General features: G+C 49.2%; 1 protein-coding gene across 3 annotated transcripts in view; it reads right to left on the minus strand.

Moving 5' to 3' along the window:
- The window catches only part of Ankrd27 (ankyrin repeat domain 27), a 53,355-nt gene that overhangs the window by 26,858 nt on the left and 7,591 nt on the right, over positions 1 to 18,906 (minus strand). For all 3 annotated transcript variants that reach the window (XM_005368413.2, XM_026789917.1, XM_026789918.1), the window contains exons 3-12: positions 11,019 to 11,129; positions 9,808 to 9,964; positions 8,923 to 9,077; positions 7,758 to 7,817; positions 7,621 to 7,674; positions 7,466 to 7,531; positions 6,794 to 6,870; positions 5,129 to 5,250; positions 3,755 to 3,833; positions 2,381 to 2,513 (exon numbers count right to left, since the gene is read on the minus strand). In XM_005368413.2, coding sequence (XP_005368470.1) covers positions 2,381 to 2,513; positions 3,755 to 3,833; positions 5,129 to 5,250; positions 6,794 to 6,870; positions 7,466 to 7,531; positions 7,621 to 7,674; positions 7,758 to 7,817; positions 8,923 to 9,077; positions 9,808 to 9,964; positions 11,019 to 11,129 — 1,014 coding nt within the window. The remainder of the gene's footprint in view (positions 1 to 2,380; positions 2,514 to 3,754; positions 3,834 to 5,128; positions 5,251 to 6,793; positions 6,871 to 7,465; positions 7,532 to 7,620; positions 7,675 to 7,757; positions 7,818 to 8,922; positions 9,078 to 9,807; positions 9,965 to 11,018; positions 11,130 to 18,906) is intronic.

An 18,906-nucleotide genomic window follows, 5' to 3' on the forward strand; every position in this document is an offset into this window, starting at 1 on the left:
CCCCAGCCCCTCACTGGGGGATTCTAGGCAGGGGCTCTACCACTGAGCCACGCCCCCAGTCTTGAGCCTGTTTTTACAAAATCACTCCTACCACAATGCTTCCATGCTCACTTGGGCCCCTGGAACCAAATGGCACAATGACAAATGAACTCCTCCACCAAGAGTCTTGGTTGGAGGTGAGGGAAATCCCCCTCCACAGGTGATGCTGGAAACTGTCAGGCCCCTGGCAACATGGAAGAACAAAGTTCTTTCTTCACCTCTCTCTAAGATCTGACTAGGCTATAGATAAAGCCAACAGTGCCTCAGGGGAAGAATCATTTCCAAGGTCCCCTCCCAAGCATTACCCCTCCTGTCTGTCTGCCCACCTCCAGTGCAGACTAACTAAAGTGACATACAAATCCTGCCAGCACCTCAGAAGGAACCGTTTCTGTCCCCAGCTGCCTCATCCTATATAAAGCTCCAGCAATCTGCTTTGTACGGTGACTGACAGCCGAGTAGTTTAGGGCCAGAGAGACATCAAAGGCTCTCTGCTCAAGTCTAGGGTGCTTCCTGAGGGGCAGTGCTGAAAGGTGGTGCCCCGAGAACTAAACCTAGAGGGAAGAGCAAGCACTCAGAGAAGCTGTGCACCCCAGAGGCTCACGGGAAATGAGCAGACACTGTTATTAGGAGCTCAGAGCCGGCCATGGTGGTGCATCCTGTCATCTAAGCAGGAGGACTGGGCATGGAAGGTCAGCCGAGAGATCTGCCCTCCAAAAACAAGGGTTCGGGATGCAGCTCCAAAGAGCCTAGCATGCCTAAGGACCAAAGTTTCACCCCTGGCATCACCTTTCCAAAAGCAAAACAGTAACAAGAAAGCGAAGCTGACCAGGAGCGATTTAAAAAGAGGCAGGGAAATAAAATATTTCAAATATCTAGGGCTGGAGTGACAGCCCGGTGGTTAAGAGCACTTGCTGCCTTTCCAGGACCTGAGTTTGGCTCCCAGCACCCACATCAAGGAGCTCCGAACCGCCTGTAACTCCAGTTCCAGGGGATCCAGCACCTTCTTCTGCCTCTTCAGAAACCTGCACACACTGAGCATACACAGACACAGACACACGTAAAAAACTTTAGAAATGAAGTAGGGAAGTGGTCCATTCATTCCAAGCTCTCTGCCTGGATCCTGATGACGTCACTGCAGTCCTTGTTTCTGGAAAGCTGGCATCTCCACCAGAGGACATCCTAAGGGTGACTGTGGCCAGCTCGAGTTTCACGACCCTCTGGAGAGAAAACTCTCGTGACGCGGAGCTGACGGTGAAACCAGTTCAACCGATGGACGTGCAGAAGCCTTGCCTGCCACGTGGAGATGCACACGGGCTCTCTCCCCAGGGACGTGGCATCGTGAAATCACTGCTGGCTCCACACATTCCTACCCAGACTCCGTGACCTAAAACCCGGGCTGCAGTAAAAGCCGAGTCTGTACTTCAGACAGAGTCCCATGTGGAGCCACAAAGACAAGGACACCCAGTACTGACTGGGTCGACAGGCCAAGCAAGGTAAAGATGCAGCATCTGTCAGGCCTGACTTGCTCAATACCTGGGGGACAGTGTGTGTTTTTTTTGTTTTGTTTTGTTTTTTGGTACAGGTTTTACCATAAGTAGCCCAGGCTGAACTCAAACTCACTGTCCTCTCTGCTTATTTTCTTTATCTTTCCTTTTCCTATGCCTTCTGATATTGTGTCTCACAGTGTCGCCCATGCTGACATGGAACTCATCATGTGACTAGGTCAGCCTCAAACTCACAGCCATCCTCCTGCCTCAGCTTCCTAGGTACTGGGATTATAGTCATGGACCACCACACCTGCTCACTCTTTATTTTTTGACTTCAGCGTGGAGATTTTTTTTGAGTCCTACTGAGTTTTAGCATTTATCCGTCACCACGTAGTAAAACAGGGCCAGCAGTGAAATCTTGGCTTCAGACTCTCATAACTCACATAGGAACAGCACCACTCTCTCTGGCCGAAGCGCATCAACCAACCAAGGCAGCAATAACAAGGCCATGAGCCCTCAGACTGCACACAACAATGATCATTTCTTGCCTCTCACCCCCACGACATCCAGATTGACCATATCTGGTTTCCTTTCCCACACATGGCTCCTTTAGGTGACAGGGTTAATGAAGCAGGATATTGATGGTGTAAATCCCACTGTTCACACAGCAGCTTCTGCAACCAATTAGGGGCTCAACAACTGGTTCCTTGAGTGGTTCTCAAGCCTCGGAACTGTTAGTCTTGGCAGACTGTGACAGAACCCCCATCCCTCCCCTCAACCCCAACTCTCTGTAGTGCTCCACCAAAGGTTCCCCGTTATCCCCGAGGAAGGGTGGGTTGGCAGGGAGGACTTACAGGTGGCTTTGTAGAGAGACTTCCTTGCCGGATGTATTCAATGGCAGCCTCGACCGAGGTCAGGCAGTATCCCAGCTCATCTTTGGCCGAGCTGCTAAATCTGAAGTTTTTGATGTAACTCAAATTTGCCATCCTGACCAAAAGAAGAAAAAGCGGGTTATCGTTGTATAATTAACACTTTAAAACAAAAAATGCTATTGACTCGGATGGATAATTAAAGATCTCCGTCAAGTCTCTCCACTAGGGTAGGGGTGATGGTATAATGTCTGCTAGCCCCTTCACCCCACTGTAGATATGTGTACAATTAGGGCAAGAGGAACTACTTGTGACTTCCCTGGGAAAGGCTGGCTATCAGAAAGCTGATGTGGTGGTTTGGATGAGAACGGCCCCCACAGGCTCACACGGTTGAATGCCTGCTCTCTAGTTGATGGAACTGTTTGGGAAGGACTAGGAGGCGTGGCCTTGTTGGATCAGGTGGGCCTCTTTGGAGGAGTGTCACTGGGGGTGGGCTTGGAGGTTTCAAAAGTCCAAGAAGCCAAGGCGATTTCAACTCTTATTGCTGCCGCTGCCTCCACCTCCTCTCTCTGCCTGAAGCTTACAGATCATGTGAGCTCTCAGCTACAGCTTCAGCACCTTGCCTGCCGGGGCGTGTCACTGTTTCTGCCCGCCATGATGATCATGGACTGACCCTCTGAAACTGTAAGCCAGCCCCCAGTTAAATGTTTCCTTTTATAAGTTGCCTTGGCCATGATATCTCTTCACAGCTACAGAACAGGGACTAAGGCAGCTTATTATTGGGGTTTTGGGTTGGGGGTTTTGCCAAGAAGTTTTCATTGTGTAACACTGCCTGTCCTGGGATTTGCTATATAGACCAGGCTGGCCTTAAACTCTCAGAGATCCACCTGCCTCTGCCTCTTGAGTGCTGGGATTAAAGGGATATACTGCCACACCTAGCTAGAAAGCTCACGGTTGTAAAGTGAATTATGGTTACCTGTGGGAGAAAGAGCTATTATTTGCTTTCTACTCAGCAATGGTCTAGCCACATACTTCAAAAGGTCAAACCAGGCCTCAGTTTCCCCATGTATCCACTGAAAGGGAGCCACCTCTGAAGGGTGTAGAGAGAGCACCTGCTCTTAAGAGAGACATCAATTCAAGGCACCTTTCTTGGAGTCCCCCCTCAAATACAGGACATGCAGAGCAGCCAGATTTTAAAGTATTTTATGCTGGGCAGAATGGGTCACTCCTACAATTCCAGAACCCAGAGGCTGAGGCAGGAAGACCAAGAGTTGGAGGCTAGCCTGGGCTACAGGAGAGACCCTGTCTCAAAAGCCTAAATAAGGAAACAGTATATTAACAATGACAACAAAACGTTACCAGTTAGGGATCTCTGTTTTCACAAGCAGATACAACAGGACAGAGAGAAGGTCATCAGCACACATGGTCTCCAAATTCACTACAAGGGAAAAGAGGGTCACAGACACCGTGAGACACAGATGGAAGGACAGACACAGAGTCTCCTCCACCAACCAAGCCGCAAAACCACACCCTAGGAAAATCAAACGCCAGGCAGAAAACACAGCTGCTTCCTTGACGGTGTCCTGAACAGATCAGAAGAAGGGGATAAAAGAGCGTACAGTTGGCATATGCCTGTCACTCCAGTTTTGGGGAGTTGAAGGCAAGAACACCTGAGTTCAAGGTCAGTCTGGGCTAAACAGTGAGTTCCAGGCCAGCCAGGACTACAGAGTCTTAAAAAATAAAAAGAAAGCTGGGGTGGTGGTGGTGCACACCTCTAATCCCAACACTCAGGAGGCAGAAACAGGCAGATCTCTAAACTCAAGGCCAGCCTGGTCTACACAGAGTGTTCAAGGACAGCCAGGGCTACACAGAGAAACCCTGTCTCAAAAAAAAAAAAAAAAAAAAAAACAAAAAAAAAAACAAACCTTAATTAATTAATTAAAAAGAAAAGGCTGGGTGAGATAGCACACACTTACAACCCCAGCAATGGGTGAGCTGGAGCTAGCCTGGGTTAATGTGACCCCATCTTAAAACATCAACAACAAAACCTAACTGCGTAAGGAAATATAAGTCAAATGGCGCAAAAAGAAGAGACCACGAATACCCGAGCCACCTCTGCCACTCAGTGTCCTTTCTGAGACTCTACTGTTGGAGACAGTCTGTGAACCTACCACCGTAGATGTGGGCTGCACCCACTCCACCCTCTTCTCTGCCGCTGTTGGGAGCGCACTGTACACTTGCTTGATTATCCCCCAAGATTCTTTGGGAGTTGTTCTTCAACTGTACACTATGTTTTTCTTTGCTTCCTTTGTCTTAACCTTTCTCTGTAGTCAGTGCTGTGTTGGAACCTGGGAGAGGGGCTCAGCCAGCAAGAGCTCAACTACTGAGTGACAACCTCCAACCCCTACTTTATTTTTTACCCTTGAATTTTTTATTTTTATTTTTAATACAAAATGAGGTATTTGATACAAAAAAAAAAAAAAAAAAAAACCCAGACAGCTGAACCTCCAAACACCTGGTGAAGCTGGCCCAATTGAAGCAGCTGCCTCTCTCTCTCTCTCTCTCTCTCTCTCTCTCTCTCTCTCTGGTAATTTGCTATGCTAATCCTGCCTAACTGGCTTCCCAGGACACTCCCCAACACAACTCTGGTCCCTTCGCAATGCTCCTCCTCTAAGGACCTTCATATCTGTGTATGCGCTGCTTTGCCCTGCCCGGCCCCTTCCCAGCACCTACCTCTCTGGCTGGGAGACTGTGTCATGAGCTGGACCACCTTCCGCAGGCACAGCAGCTTCTGCTGTGGGGATGTACACTTGTTCAGCTGCCCCAGCTCTCTCTTCGCACGAGGGATGTTGAAGCTGTGATTTGGGAAATGGGAACTGCAGGTTATGGCGGAGGGCCCTACTGCTCTTGTCCTGGTCGTATGCCTGCTTAGACATTTCTTACAGAGGAATGACCAACAAGAACAGACCGAGAAGAACTTTGACCCAGGTCGGTGGCATTCACTTGGGCTTGAAGATGACAGAACTTTGCCAGAAATTTGAAAAAGGAAAAAAATCCAAAAGCCTGTCCTAAAGGTGCAGGCCTGTGATCCTGGCCCTCGGGAGACTGAAGCAGGAGGATTACAAAGCTAGCCTGGATTGCACAAGGAGCTGCTGTCTCAAGAAGTATAGGTTGGGCTGGAGAGATGGCTCAGTTATTAAAGGATCGGCTCACAACCAAAGAGAGAGAGAGAGAGAGAGACAGAGAGAGACAGAGAGAAAGAGAGAGAGAAAGTACAGCCTGGAGAGATGGCTCAGTGGTTAAAAGCATTTAATTCTTGCAGTTGAGTTCAGCACCCACAATAGGCTCACAGCCACCTGTGATTCCAGCTTGAGGCAGATCCAACTCCTCTGGCCTCTGAGGCACCTGCACTCATATGCACATACCTACAGAAAGACATATATACACATAATTCAAATAATAAATTTTTAAAATAGTCAGGTGGCAGCGGCACATGTCTTTAATCCCAGCACTTGGGAGGCAGAAGCTGGCGGATCTCAGTGAGTTCAATGTCAGCCTGTTCTACAAAGTGAGTTCCAGGACAGCCAGGGCTACACAGAGAAGCCCTGTCTCAAAAACAAAAAAAAAAAAACACCAAAAATTTAAAATAGCATGGGACTGGAGAGATGGCTCAGAGCTTAATAGCACTGACTGCTCTTGCAGAGGACCCAGATTTGATTCCCAGCACCCACACGGCAGTTCATTGCTGGCTCTAACTCTAATCTCAGGAACTCCGATGCCCTCTCCTGGCCTCCAAGGGTACTGCATGCATGTGTGCTCATACATGCAGGCCAAACACTCATACACACTAAAATAAAATATAATTAAAGTGAAGGAAAAGAGTTTTAAAAGGCAACAAAAATAATAACTTTTAAAAATTTAATAAAAGCCAAAGATGGAAATATTGCAAGGGTGAGAAGAGGCTTGCACATCAATACTTCAGACATTTTTACCCTATTGGAACTTCAGTGGATAGCGAGCACCCCATGGCTAGGTTCTCTCAGACTGGCAGGTGAGGGCAGACAGCCTTCATGGGGCGGTGGGGGGGGCTGAGTGAGTCACATGGCCCCTCCCTCAGTTCCCACCCAGCTGGCACACTGGCCCACAAACACAGGAGAGGATGGCCACAAGACCGTCCCAGGTCAATGTCAGCCGCCTTCATCAGTCGGGAGCAATTGCACAGCTCCGCCTTCATCAGTCGGGAGCAATTGCACAGCTCCGCCTTCATCAGTCGGGAGCAATTGCACAGCTCCGTAGTGGCCATGATTGCTGCGAAGAAGCCCTGCCGAAGCCACTGAGGGGAGAAGATGCCCCTAGCCGCCAAGCACACTGAACTTGTGAAGCTGTGAGAGTTCTTACCTGAACTCAGGTTTCACCCCGATGTCTTTCTGCTGAAGATCTTGAAGGCTTCTCGTGATTTTGTTAAAGGCGGCATCCTAGCAACAGATTTGAACAAAGCTGCAAATTAAGACTTTTGTAGCTGGGCGGTGGTGGTGTGTACCTTTAATCCCAGCACTTGGGAGGCAGAAGCAGGCGGATCTCTGTGAGTTATAGGACAGCCTAGATTACACCTCAAGTTTCAAGACAGCTAGGGCTGTTACACAGAAAAACCCTGTCTCAAAACAAACAAAAAATATTGAGACAATGTCTCTGTACATAGTCCTGGCTGTCCCAGAACTCAACAGGTACATCAGGTTGGCCTCAAACTCACAGAAATCTACCTGCTTCTGCCTCCTGAGTGCTAGGGTTAAAAGCATTACGATTTATTTTTCATTGTATGTGTGTGTCCTGTGTCTGAGCACGTGACCACGGGTATCCATCCACACTAGCCAGAAGAATGTGCTAGATCTCCTACAGCTGCAGTTACAGGAGGTTGTGAGCCACCCCTCATGGGAGCTAGGAACTAAACTCACACCCTCTGCCAAAAGCAGTCTGTGCTCTTAACCGCTGAGCCATCTCTCCAGCCCCCACAGGTGCTTCAGATTTCTCAGATAAGGTGCTTGTCCTGGAGAACAAAGATGGCAAACTTACCTCGCTCGCCTCCATGGTCCCCACGTATTTAAAGATAAGGTCGTAAAGATCGTGATGGACGTAGATCTGTGGGGTCGACAGAGCCAGGCTTGGGGTGTGTATCAGGTGCCAGCGAGCCTCCCAGCCACTGCCCTCCGCTCTCCACCCTCTCCTACCTCTACTGCCTGCTTCATCAGGTTCATCTGGGCCTCCTGCTTCGCAAGAACCTTCTGGAATTCAAGAGAAATGCTGGGTGAGCGTTTGGGTGCGCAAGCATGCAGACTGCTGTTGTTTGGTGTGGTTACCTGCTTACCAGGTGAGAGTCTCTGAGAAGCTGCTGGAGGCATTTGGTGTAGAGAGCATTGACGGAGTCCTGCAACACACAGAACAGAGAGGGAAGAACCCTCTTACCACCAAAGCCTGAGTGGTTAGCGCATCCGAGGACGACGGGACTGAGGGCACAGGAGAGCTTTACCAGCTCATCTTTTTAAATATTACATTTATAGATCTGGGATGTGTCTCTAGTGGGGAGGCATAGATGATATCCGTGTTGGGGGTGGTTCGGAGGACAGCTTTTAGGAGTCGCTCTCTCCCCCCACGTGGGGCCAGGGACTGCAACACACAGTCAGGCTTTGCGGCAAGCGCCCTTAGCAGCTGAACCATATCGTCAGCCCTAACTCGTTAGCATATTTGCAGATTTACTTATGTACGTGTGTGTGGCACAGCACCTGTGAGTGCAGAGGTCAGAGGACAGAGGTCAGAGGACAACCTTAGGTGTCAGTCCTCACCTTCCGCCTTCCTAACAGCAGGGAATCTCTTGCTGTTTGCTATTGTGCCCTGGACTTCATGCTAGCTGGCTTACGCTTTTGGAGGATCCTCCAGCCTCCACTCCCAGCTCCTCTCTTAAGCATACTGCGATTACAGACACATGCCATGGGTGTCCACCTTTGATATAGGTTCTGGAGACCTGAACCCAGGCTGTCCGTCTTGCCTTTTCTACCCACTGAAGACTCTTCCTGGCTCTCAACTTTATTTATTTATTTATTTATTTATTTATTTATTTATTTATTATGTATACAGTGTTCTGTCTGTGTGTATGTCTACAGGCCAGAAATGGGCACCAGACCTTATTACAGATGGTTGTGAGCCACCATGTGGTTGCCGGGAATTGAACTCAGGACCTTTGGAAGAGCAGGCAATCCTCTTAACCACTGAGCCATCTCTCCAGCCCCTCTACTTCTTTTTTTTAAGGAGTGTATGAGGAAAAAAGTTCCCCTTGGCGCTAACATAGCCAGTAACAGTGTGTGTGTGGGGGGGGTTGTTTCTTTATGACACTCATCAAGATTGTTCACTTCCTAAAGGGACTTGGGCTACCCCCAGCCATGGACTGGTCCCCAGAGGGATTCCAGAGCTGAGAGGAGACCCAAAGCTCTGGAGTGAGAGCCGCCAGCCAGGCAGAACAAGACACAGCTACTAACGATGTGGTGGCGGAGGCTCTTCCTTTCACAGTCTCGGAAGGCCCGGTGGAAAGACGCGATGTTCTTGTCAAATCTCTCCGAGTGTCTTCCCAGGAATTCCCTCACATCTTCAATGGTCTTCAGGGAAAAAGAATCCGAAGGTGCGGAGGGTTCCTCTGCAAAAGAGATGGAGGGGCAGGCTGGCTACAGTTTTCACCGGTTCCTGACTGATGGGAGGGTTGTGTGGGGTGCAGGGGGAGAGGGAGGGTGTCACATCCTTTTCCTTGTTCCAGGTGGGTCTAGAGCCCCAGGTTCCATGAAAGGATGGCCAGGGACCAGGGAAGAAGGTGAAGGAGATCACGGAGTCCAGAAAGTCATACAAGGTCTTTTCAGGGAACAAAATCAGATTAATCTGTGACCCTAGGTACAACCCATGGGGCTGAGGAGAAGCCAATTCCTGGCAATTAGAGCTTCTCGGTGCATTTGGCAAAGGGATTCTGCTGTTTCCCGGGGCAGCAACCTGTTGAAACTCAATGAGCTCTCAGTGAGACAATGGTGCAGGTGGCTTACCTCAGGCTGAGGCCCAGACACAAAGGCAGGGCTCTGGCTCTGCACCGCTCCTGGGACAACCTTGTCACAGGCTGAACACAGAAGCGGTGAGGCCTCTGTGAACGGTACCACCTGAAATCCTCTCATATCCGGCACGGCAGCCTCAGCCAAGGGAAGCCTTAGTCCAAGCCCCAGAGGGGATTTTATAAAGTTATGCACATCTCTAGTGGGCTCTTTGATATTTTTGTGTGTGTGTGTGTGTGTGACATTCAAGCTTTTAACAGCTGTGTGAAGGGAAAAGCAGTGTCTGCGCAGACTTTTCCTTGTCAGGAGAAAGGGGGGACTCTCTCTTGGTACCTGAAGTCTCTCTCTTCTCCAAGGGATGAGCGATGCAGAGAAGGCTGAAGCTCTCTTCCTTTTCGTTGTAAAAAGTCTCTTCAAAGAGGATGGGCACAGAGAGAAGACAAGGAAAACCAGCTCCTAACTTAATCCTGTTTCCTTCAATGAGGACACCCTGGAATCAAGAAAACGTCACAGGACCAGCCTGGGGGTGGTAGCCACGGACACCCTGTGCAGTTTCCTCCCAAAAGGTACCCATGTAGAGCCTGTGACTCCACCTCGGTGTGTGTCAGCTGGACACGTGACCAGGAAGCAAGAAACAGGCGTGGTAAGTAATTTGTGGTACTTTGCATCAGATGTCATGAGCCACAGGGATGCCAGCCATCTGAGCAGACTTACAGATAACCCTCACCCTTCCGGATCTACCATAGTACCCACAAGCCCTGGATGCTCATGCCCTGGCGTCAAAGTGTAGATAAAACCCAGTAAGAAGAGTAATTATGGTGGCCTGGACCGGCGGACCATGCACTAGTTGGGGGGAAAGTGACCGGCTGAGAGCAAATGAAATGTCCAGCTCGTAGAGTTTACCTGATTCTATTACAAAACAAACAAAAAACCATAGACACAGCTGGAGAGGGTGGCTCATGCCTGTAATCTCAACACTTAGGAGGCTGAGGCAGAAGGATCAGAAGTTCCAAACCAGCCTAGTAAATACACCAAAACCCTCAAAAAATAAGTTTGGGCGAGGCGTGGTGGTGCATACCTTTAATCCCAGCACTTGGGAGGCAGAGGCAGGTTTGTATCTTGAGCTACAGAGCGAGTTCCAAGCCAGCCAGGGCTACAAAGTAAGATCCTGTCTCACTTGGGGGGGGGGGAAGAAAGAAAAAAAAAGAAAAAGAAAAACAACCAGCCACAACAAAAGAAATGACCCTGTAGGTCACAGACCCGAGAAGGGTGTGGCCAGGACCTCTAACATATCGGTAGATGACTCCCCTTGACTGAGAGAGAGAGGGAAGAACTCCAGCCCCAATCACGTCCCATGGCACAGTCTAGGTCCTAGTCACTATTAACTATCACCATGGCCTCCTGTCAGGTAGCTTTTCAAGGCTGCTACGTACATATAAAAATCAACATTCCGTGCCAACAACGTGAAAGGCCGAGACACGGGATTATCTTGCCTCTGTCTGCCCCAGCCCACATCAACCCTGAGCCATCCTAGAAGGGGGTACCTTTCCATCTAAGGTCTGAAAGTGTCCTTCGGTGGGCACCAAAATGTAGGACTCGAACTGACAAGATGACGGAATGCTGCTCGGCAGGCTTCCTCTGCAGGGCACCAAGACCTGGAGAATGAAGAGGGATCAGCACTAGACAGAGTGTTGGCACGCTGGGGACCTGCCGAGGGATGTGGCATCAGCGGGAAAATGGCCCTGCTTAGGGCTGGAGTGGCAGCAAAAGCTTTTGCTCTCTGAGTCATCTCAATAGCCCTAACCTGTTTAACTTCTCTTTCTTTTCTTCCTTATTTCTTTAAAATATTCTTTGGAGACAGGGTCTCTCTGTTATGTAGCCCTGGCTGTCCTGGAACTCACTCTGTAGACCAGGCTGGCCTCGATGCACAGAGATCCCCCTGCCTCTGCCTCCTGAGTGCCAGGACTAAAGGCTGCACCACCACTCCCAGCTCAATTTATTTCATTTCTAGTATGTAAAAGTAGACTTGAGAAACAATGGCGTGAGCCCCACATGTCCTTCATCCAGCTTCAAAAACTAGGAATTTGCCGGGCGGTGGTGGCTCATGCCTTTAATCCCAGCACTCGGGAGGCAGAGGCGGGCGGATCTTTGTGAGTTTGAGGCCCGCGTGGTCTACAAGAGCTAGTTCCAGGACAGGCTCCAAAGCCACAGAGAAACCCTGTCTTGAAAAACAAAACAAAACTAGGAATTTGGTGGCCAGTCATTTGTCATCTCTAGCTATCCCTGAACTCTGGGTTATTTCAAGAAAACCTAGAAAGTTACATAAGTCCGAGAAGTGACTCACCCCTATATATATTTTAGGAATGCATTTCTGAACAATAAAGCTTCTTTTAAGAAACAGAGCTAGTGGGCTGGAGAAATGGTTCAGTGGTTGAGAGGACATATTAACACTCTTACAGAAGACCTGGGGTCAGTTCCCAGGACCCATGTCAGCCCTCTCATGACCACCTGCCACTCCAGCTCCCGGGGATCCAATGCCCTCTGCACAGGCATGCACATATACACGTAACTTTTGGCAAATAAAATTAAAATAAGTATAACCACAATGCATTATTATGTACAAATGCCCACTTACTTACTATAAATTTCCCTAGTTTTTCCTGTTCTTTTTTTTTTTTTTTTGGTTTTTCGAGACAGGGTTTCTCTGCGGCTTTGGAGCCTGTCCTGGAACTAGCTCTGTAGACCAGGCTGGTCTCGAACTCACAGAGATCCGCCTGCCTCTGCCTCCCGAGTGCTGGGATTAAAGGCGTGCGCTACCATCGCCTGGCTCCTGTTCTTTTAAAAAACTTTTTTTTTTTTTTGAGACAGGGTTTCTCTCTGTAGCCTTGACTGTCCTGGAACTCACTCTGTAGATCAGGTTGGCCTTGAGCTGACAGAGATCTACCTGCCTCTGCCTTCCACGTGAAAAACCTTATTTGTAAATGGCGTGGGAAATCCTTCTGTCTATGTGTTGCTTTTATTGGCTAACGAATAAAGAAACTGGCTTGACCCGATAGGGTAGAACAGAGGTAGGCAGGGAAGACTAAACTGAATGCTGGGAGAAAGGAGGCAGAGTCAGAGAGAATCCATGGTACCACTGCCGGGAGACAGATGCACTGAAACTTTGCTGGTAGGCCATGACCTTGTGGTGATGCACAGATGAATGGAGATGGGTTAAATTAAGATGTAAGAGTTAGCAAATAAGAAGCTAGAGCTAATGGGCCAAGCAGTGATTTAAATAATATGGTTTCTGTGTGATTATTTTGGGGCTGAGCAGCCGGGAACCAACAAGTGGTCTTCCCTGCAACATGTAAAGATATTTTTTAATTGAATGAGTACAAATGTTTTGCCTGAATGTCTAGCTATACACTACATGCATGCTGTGCCCACAGAGGCCACAAGAGGGCACTGGATCCCCTGGAACCGGGGTTCCAAACCATTATGACTAGAAACTGAACCCAGGCCCATGCAAGAACAGCAATTTCTCTTAGGCAATGGGTCATCTCTCTGGCCCACATGTTTAATTTATGGTGTTCATGTCTTCACTGTTTATATTCAGAAAAATAAAACTGCCTTTTTTTGTGTTTAAATTCTATTCTGTAGCTTTTCTGAACTTCCTTGCGAGTTCCCAGCATTTTTGAATAAAAAGTAGCCTAGCAGTATACGCCTGTAAACCTGGCTCAATAAAGTCCGGGCAGGAGGCTCATCCATGCAAAGTCACCCTCAGTAAAGTCAAGACCAGCCTACAATCTGAAATTTTCCGTATTTGCTTATTTAAAAGATAGCATGTGTTTGGGTGTACTCAGAGGCCAGAGGAGGTTGTCCAATTCCTTGAAACTGTAGTTACAGGCACTCGTGAGGCAGCTGATATGGGTGCTGGGATCCAGACTCTGGACCTCAAGACTGGGCTGCAGGTGCACTTAACTGCTGAGCCATCTCTCCAGATCCCTCCAATCTAAGATTTTAATTATAAAATAAAGGGAGGTGTTTAGATGCCAACTTTGAAATGGGAAACAAACTCCCGGGCTCCACAGGGCCCCTCACAACTTCATAAAAAGAGCAACACAGACTAAACACACGCAAGATGGCCTTGAACTCTGTGGGTTCCAGCAAGGGAAGGCCTAGAAGCAGTCCTTGGGGCGTTTAATGCCAGGATTCAGAGGCTTTGTGACATCCCTGCAGCTGCACTGAGGACATCAGCAATCCTGCTGCAGGCCTCCTTCTGGCCTCCACTGGACCAGGAACCTCTGTGTGTTCTGAGAAACCCCGCTTGAATTAAGATAGCATGCCATCAACGCCCTGCACGGATTCCCATCACCAAGCACGCCAGGGAGAGTGACACACAGGTATGGACAGCATAGGAGACCCTCCAGTTTCAGACACTACCCCAGTTTCCCGACAGACGTGGAAAGGAGGCCAACCCCTCCCCATTCCAAGGAAGGGGGTCCCCTGCTGCACAATGCCCCCCCCCACTGGGCTACAGATAGCCCCAACCCTTGTTTGTTTGAGATAAGGTTTTGCTATATAGCCCAAGACAGCCAGGAACTCCAGATCCTCTCACCTCTACCTGCCTTCTGGTAATTTTTCTGACAGGCAACTGGACTCCTCCTCCAGGTCACACGGGAAACCTGGACAACTTTCTCTAGGCAGCTGTCATGAGCCAGTCGTCCATGTCCTAGCGGGAGCGACGCCGCTGTGCAGTAAACCACCATGTAGCTGCACACACCAGACTGCAGCAAGACCCTTCACCCAGCTGGGCAGTGTTTGCCGAGCCCAGCAGTGTCTCTGATCATTACCGCCTGACTTTCCCCAGATCCCGCGCTGCCTGCACTGCACGCTGTCTGAGCCTGGAGTTAGTTCTCTACGCTGCTTCGACAGGAGGGTGGCACCTGAACCGAAGTCTGCGCTGATCCTGCTATGCTTACAGTAATTATAAAATAGGAATCTGATAAAAAGTGGTGGGTTGTGGACTTAAGAAACTGTAGCTATGGGGGCCAGAGAGACGGCTCAGTGGTTAAGATCAGTGGCTGCTCTTCCAGGGGACCTAAGTTCAATTCCCAGCACCCACGTAGCAGCTCATAACTGCCTGTGACTCCGGTTTCAGGGGATCTGACACCTTCACGTAGACATACATGCAGGCAAAACGTGAATGCACATGAAATAAAAAATAAATAAATTAAAAAAAGAAAATGTATGGTCCGTAGTGACCACTGCTATATAAGTAACCCTGAATAAATTCATTTTACCTATCCAGATGAATGTGAGTCATGGGGTGGGGGAGTTGGTACTGCCTCACCTGGGGGTAGATCTTAATTCTATCTCTCTCCTACAAAGTCAGAAAACAGCCCATCGATGAGAGTCCCAGGAGATGGACCTGCCTGAGCCACTCCCAGGAAGCCCCAGGGGCATTATTAGCCCAGATAATAGGCGCAGGGGTGGCTATTAGAGCAGTGTGGGTGTCACAGGGCCAGGCATCTGAAAGATGAGGGAGTGTGGGAGAAGGAATTTCCATGGTGCAACCAGGTGGCAGGAACAAGACTCCTCCCCTCCCGGGAAGGGACATCCTGGAAGGAGGCCAGCTTGAGCAGTGGCTGGGCTGTGTAGGGAGCGGTCGGGCTGCCGCACCCCTGCTACCGCACCCCTGCTACCGCAGACCAGCACATCTTATCGTGGTGGCGTCGGGAGAAGGGTCAAAGGTGGCTGATGCTGAAACTACAGACATTACTTATTCTGTCGTTTTAATTTTGTGCATTTGGGTGTTCTGCCTGCGAGTATGCCTGTGTGCTGCACACATGCACTGCCCACAGAGGCCAGAATAGGGCATTGGATCTCCTAGAACTGGAATTACAGGCAGCCGTGAGCCACTATGTAAGTGCTGGGAATGAAACCTGGGTCCTCTGTGAACCAGCCAGTGCTCTCAACCACTGAGCCCTGACACAATTTCTAGTGATGAGCTGGTAACTTAAGTCTCATGGTTATGGTTTGACTCTGAAATGTCTCCCACAGTTCATGTCTTAAATACTAGCAGTCTGTGGAGCCTTTAGGAGGTGGAGCCTGGTGACCAGAAGTCTGTCACCAAGGGTGGACCTTTGAAGGTTCTGTTTCCACCTGGTTCTGGTCCAGCACCCTGCTTCCTGTTCCTCCATGATGTGGAGATGTGTCTGCCAAGCACCCCAGCCATACTGAATACTACCATGCCTTCCCCAGCATGACGGAACGTAACCCTCTGAGGCTGTGACCCCAAATAAACCCTTCCTCCCCTGGTCGCTTCTGTTTGGTGTCTGGTCACAGACACAAGAAAGGTTAATGCTGCACCTGTAAAGGGTTCTGATCTCTGATGCTGGTTAATTCTCGGGCCTGTTAGCAAAGCTTAATTTCCCAGGACAGAAATTAATCACGATACTGCTGATGCCAGGTTGCTCTCTCAGAAGTGACAGGAAGGATGGGGAACCTTCTAGGAGCAGCCGTAATATTCTACTGTTTAAGAAGCATGTGGAGCACACTGTACAGTGGAGAGTTGTGTCCCTTGCCCATCCCACAAACAACAGGGGCCAGAGCGAGCCATCCAGCTCCAGCCCCATCCTGGGTATGCTGGCAGAGTATTTCATTCCACGCCTGACTTCTGCAGGGAAGCTGCGTCACCTGACGAGGCCAGGGAAGGCCAGAAACTTCTAGCTACCTGGTGTGGACCTCAAGCGGATCCCATAGTTCTCAGGAGGGGCTGGAGCTGAGTACCGTTTCAAAAGATGGGCCCGACCGTGGCGGTGCACATCTGGGATCTACCACATCTGGGATCTAAGTATTGAATTTCGGTCCTCACGTGCTCTTAGCCACCGAACCTTCACTCTGGCCCCTTATTTGTTTATCTACTGGGGTTTTAGTTTTATTTTGTTTGGTTTGGCTTTGTGAGACTGTAGCTTTGGTGCCTGTTCTGGAACTCACTCTGGACCGGGTTGGCCTTGAACTCACAGAGATCCGCCTGTCTCTGCTTCCCAAGTGCTGGGATTAAGGGTGTGTGCCACCACTGCCCAGCACACCCACTGGGGTTTTATGAGACAGAGTCTCACTACGTAGTTAGTGTATGCTGGCTTCAAACTCACCATGTAGCTTCAGCCAATCTGCGTGTTTGCATTATGGACCTGTTCTGCTATGCTCTGCCGTTAATCATTTTTTTCTTATTTTTATTTAAAAAAAAAACAAACAAACCAGGGGGCTGGAGAGATGGCTCAGTGGTTAAGAGCACTGTCTGCTCTTCAAGAAGTTCTGAGTTCAATTCCCAGCAACCACATGGTGGCTCCAAACCATCTGTAAAGAGATCTGGCGTCCTCCTCTGGCATGTGGGTATAAATGGAGGCAGAAAGTTGTATATATAATAAATAAATCTTTAAAAAAAACCATATTTTTTTCATTATACATACCAATCCAAGTTCCCACTGCCCCCTCCCTTTCCTCCATTTATCCCCGACCCCATGCCCCATCCACTCCTCAGAGAAGGGAAGGCCCAAGGCTCTCCCTACTATATCTAGGCTGAGCAAAGATATCCATCCAAAGAGAATCGGTTTTCCAAAATAGGGATAAATCCTGGTGCCACTACCAGTGGCCCCTCAGTCTGCCCCATCCATGCAACTGTCAACCACATTCAGAGGGACTAGTTTAGACCTAGGTGGTTTCCTTTCCTGTCCAGCTGGAGTTGGTGAGCTCCCATTAGCTCAGATAGACCGTTTTAGTGCGTGCACCCATCATGGTCTTGACCTCTTTGCTCATATTCTCATTCCTTCCACTCTTCATCTAGACTTTGGGAGCTCAGCCCAGTGCTCTGCTGCGGTCTCTGCTTCTGGATGAAGGTTCTATGGCGACATTTAAGATATTCATCAGTCTAACTATAGGGCAAGGCCAGTTTGGGCACCTTCTCCTCTATTGCTTAGGGTCTAATGATTTTTAATAATGATTTCTATAGCATTCAAAATCCAAATTTAAAAAAACTTTCTGGTTAATACACATGAAAGAAAATACTAATCAGGAAACCCAGAGTGAACTTCAATGACAGAGGCTCCTGCAGGCACAAATAAGGCTCACACTCGTTCTGTGCTTCCAGAAAAGCTGCCAGCAACCAGAGGCTGACCTGAGCTAAGCAAACTTCTCCTTCAGCTCAAGTCCTCCCATGCGTGACCAGAGCTGTCACCACAGAAGAGAAGTGGAGACACAGTGCAAGACGAGGTGAGAAGGAAACAGGTGACAACGAGCCAGCAGGGACTTCCCAAGCAGAGTCAAAGACAGCACCAGTGTGCCCAACACACTCAACTTAAAACGACGCTTTGAAAAAGCAGCTGGGCTGGGCGGTGGTGGCGCACGCCTTTCATCACAGCACGCAGAGGCAGGCGGATCTCTGTGAGTTCGAGGCCAGCCTGATCTACAGAGTGAGTTCCAGGATAGGCTCCAAAGCCACAGAGAAACCCTGTCTCAAAAAATCAAACAAATAAAAAAAAAAAGAAAGAAAGAAAAGAAAAGGAAAAAAAGAAAAGAAAATGAAACTGTGAGTCTCGGAAGGTAGATAGCTCGGTTAGTGAGGTACAGGACTTGAACTTAACCCTAGACCTCATATGGAAAACCAACAGGACAGGTCTGGTGGAGTATACACACACTCCCAGCACCGAGGAAGAGAGTCCTGGGGCTACTAGGCCAGCTAGCCTAGCTGCACAGGTCTCTCAGAATCCTGAAGAAACCCTGTACCAAAAATAAGAAGGGTTTATAGTATCTGAGGAATGGCACCAGCAGCTATTCTCTGTGACCTTCACATTCACATACACACGTGTCCTCATACACAAATTCTCATACACACAAGATACTGGGATAAGGGCATAGCTCAGTGGTAGAGCCCCTGCCTAGAATCCCCCAGTGAGGGGCTGGGGTGTGGCTCAGTGGTAGAGCCCCTGCCTAGAATCCCCCAGTGAGGGGCTGGGGTGTGGCTCAGTGGTGGAGCCCCTGCCTAGAATCCTCCAGTGAGGGGCTGGGGTGTGGCTCAGTGATAGAGCCCCTGGCTAGAATCCCCCAGTGAGGGGCTGGTGGTGTGGCCCAGAGGTAGTACCCTTGCTTAGCACATACAAAATCCTGATTTTCCTCCTTGGCACTGAAAAAAAAAAAGAAAGAAACAAAGAGAAGCCCACTGTCCTGGTTGTTTTATCCGACTTGACACAAGCTAGAGTCATCTGAAGAGAGGGGGCCTCATCTGAGACGATGCCTCCATCATACTGGCCCGTGGGGCATTTTCTTGATTAACGATTGATGTGAGAGGGCAGTGGGTGGCCCTGGACTGTAAGAAAGCAGCTAAGCTGCTGGGTGGTGGTGGCGCGCACCTTTAATCCCTTGGGAGGCAGAGGTAGGTGGATCTCTGTG

Source organism: Microtus ochrogaster, unplaced genomic scaffold (assembly GCF_000317375.1).
Source record: "Microtus ochrogaster isolate Prairie Vole_2 unplaced genomic scaffold, MicOch1.0 UNK32, whole genome shotgun sequence".
NCBI classification, from domain to species: Eukaryota; Metazoa; Chordata; class Mammalia; order Rodentia; family Cricetidae; genus Microtus; species Microtus ochrogaster.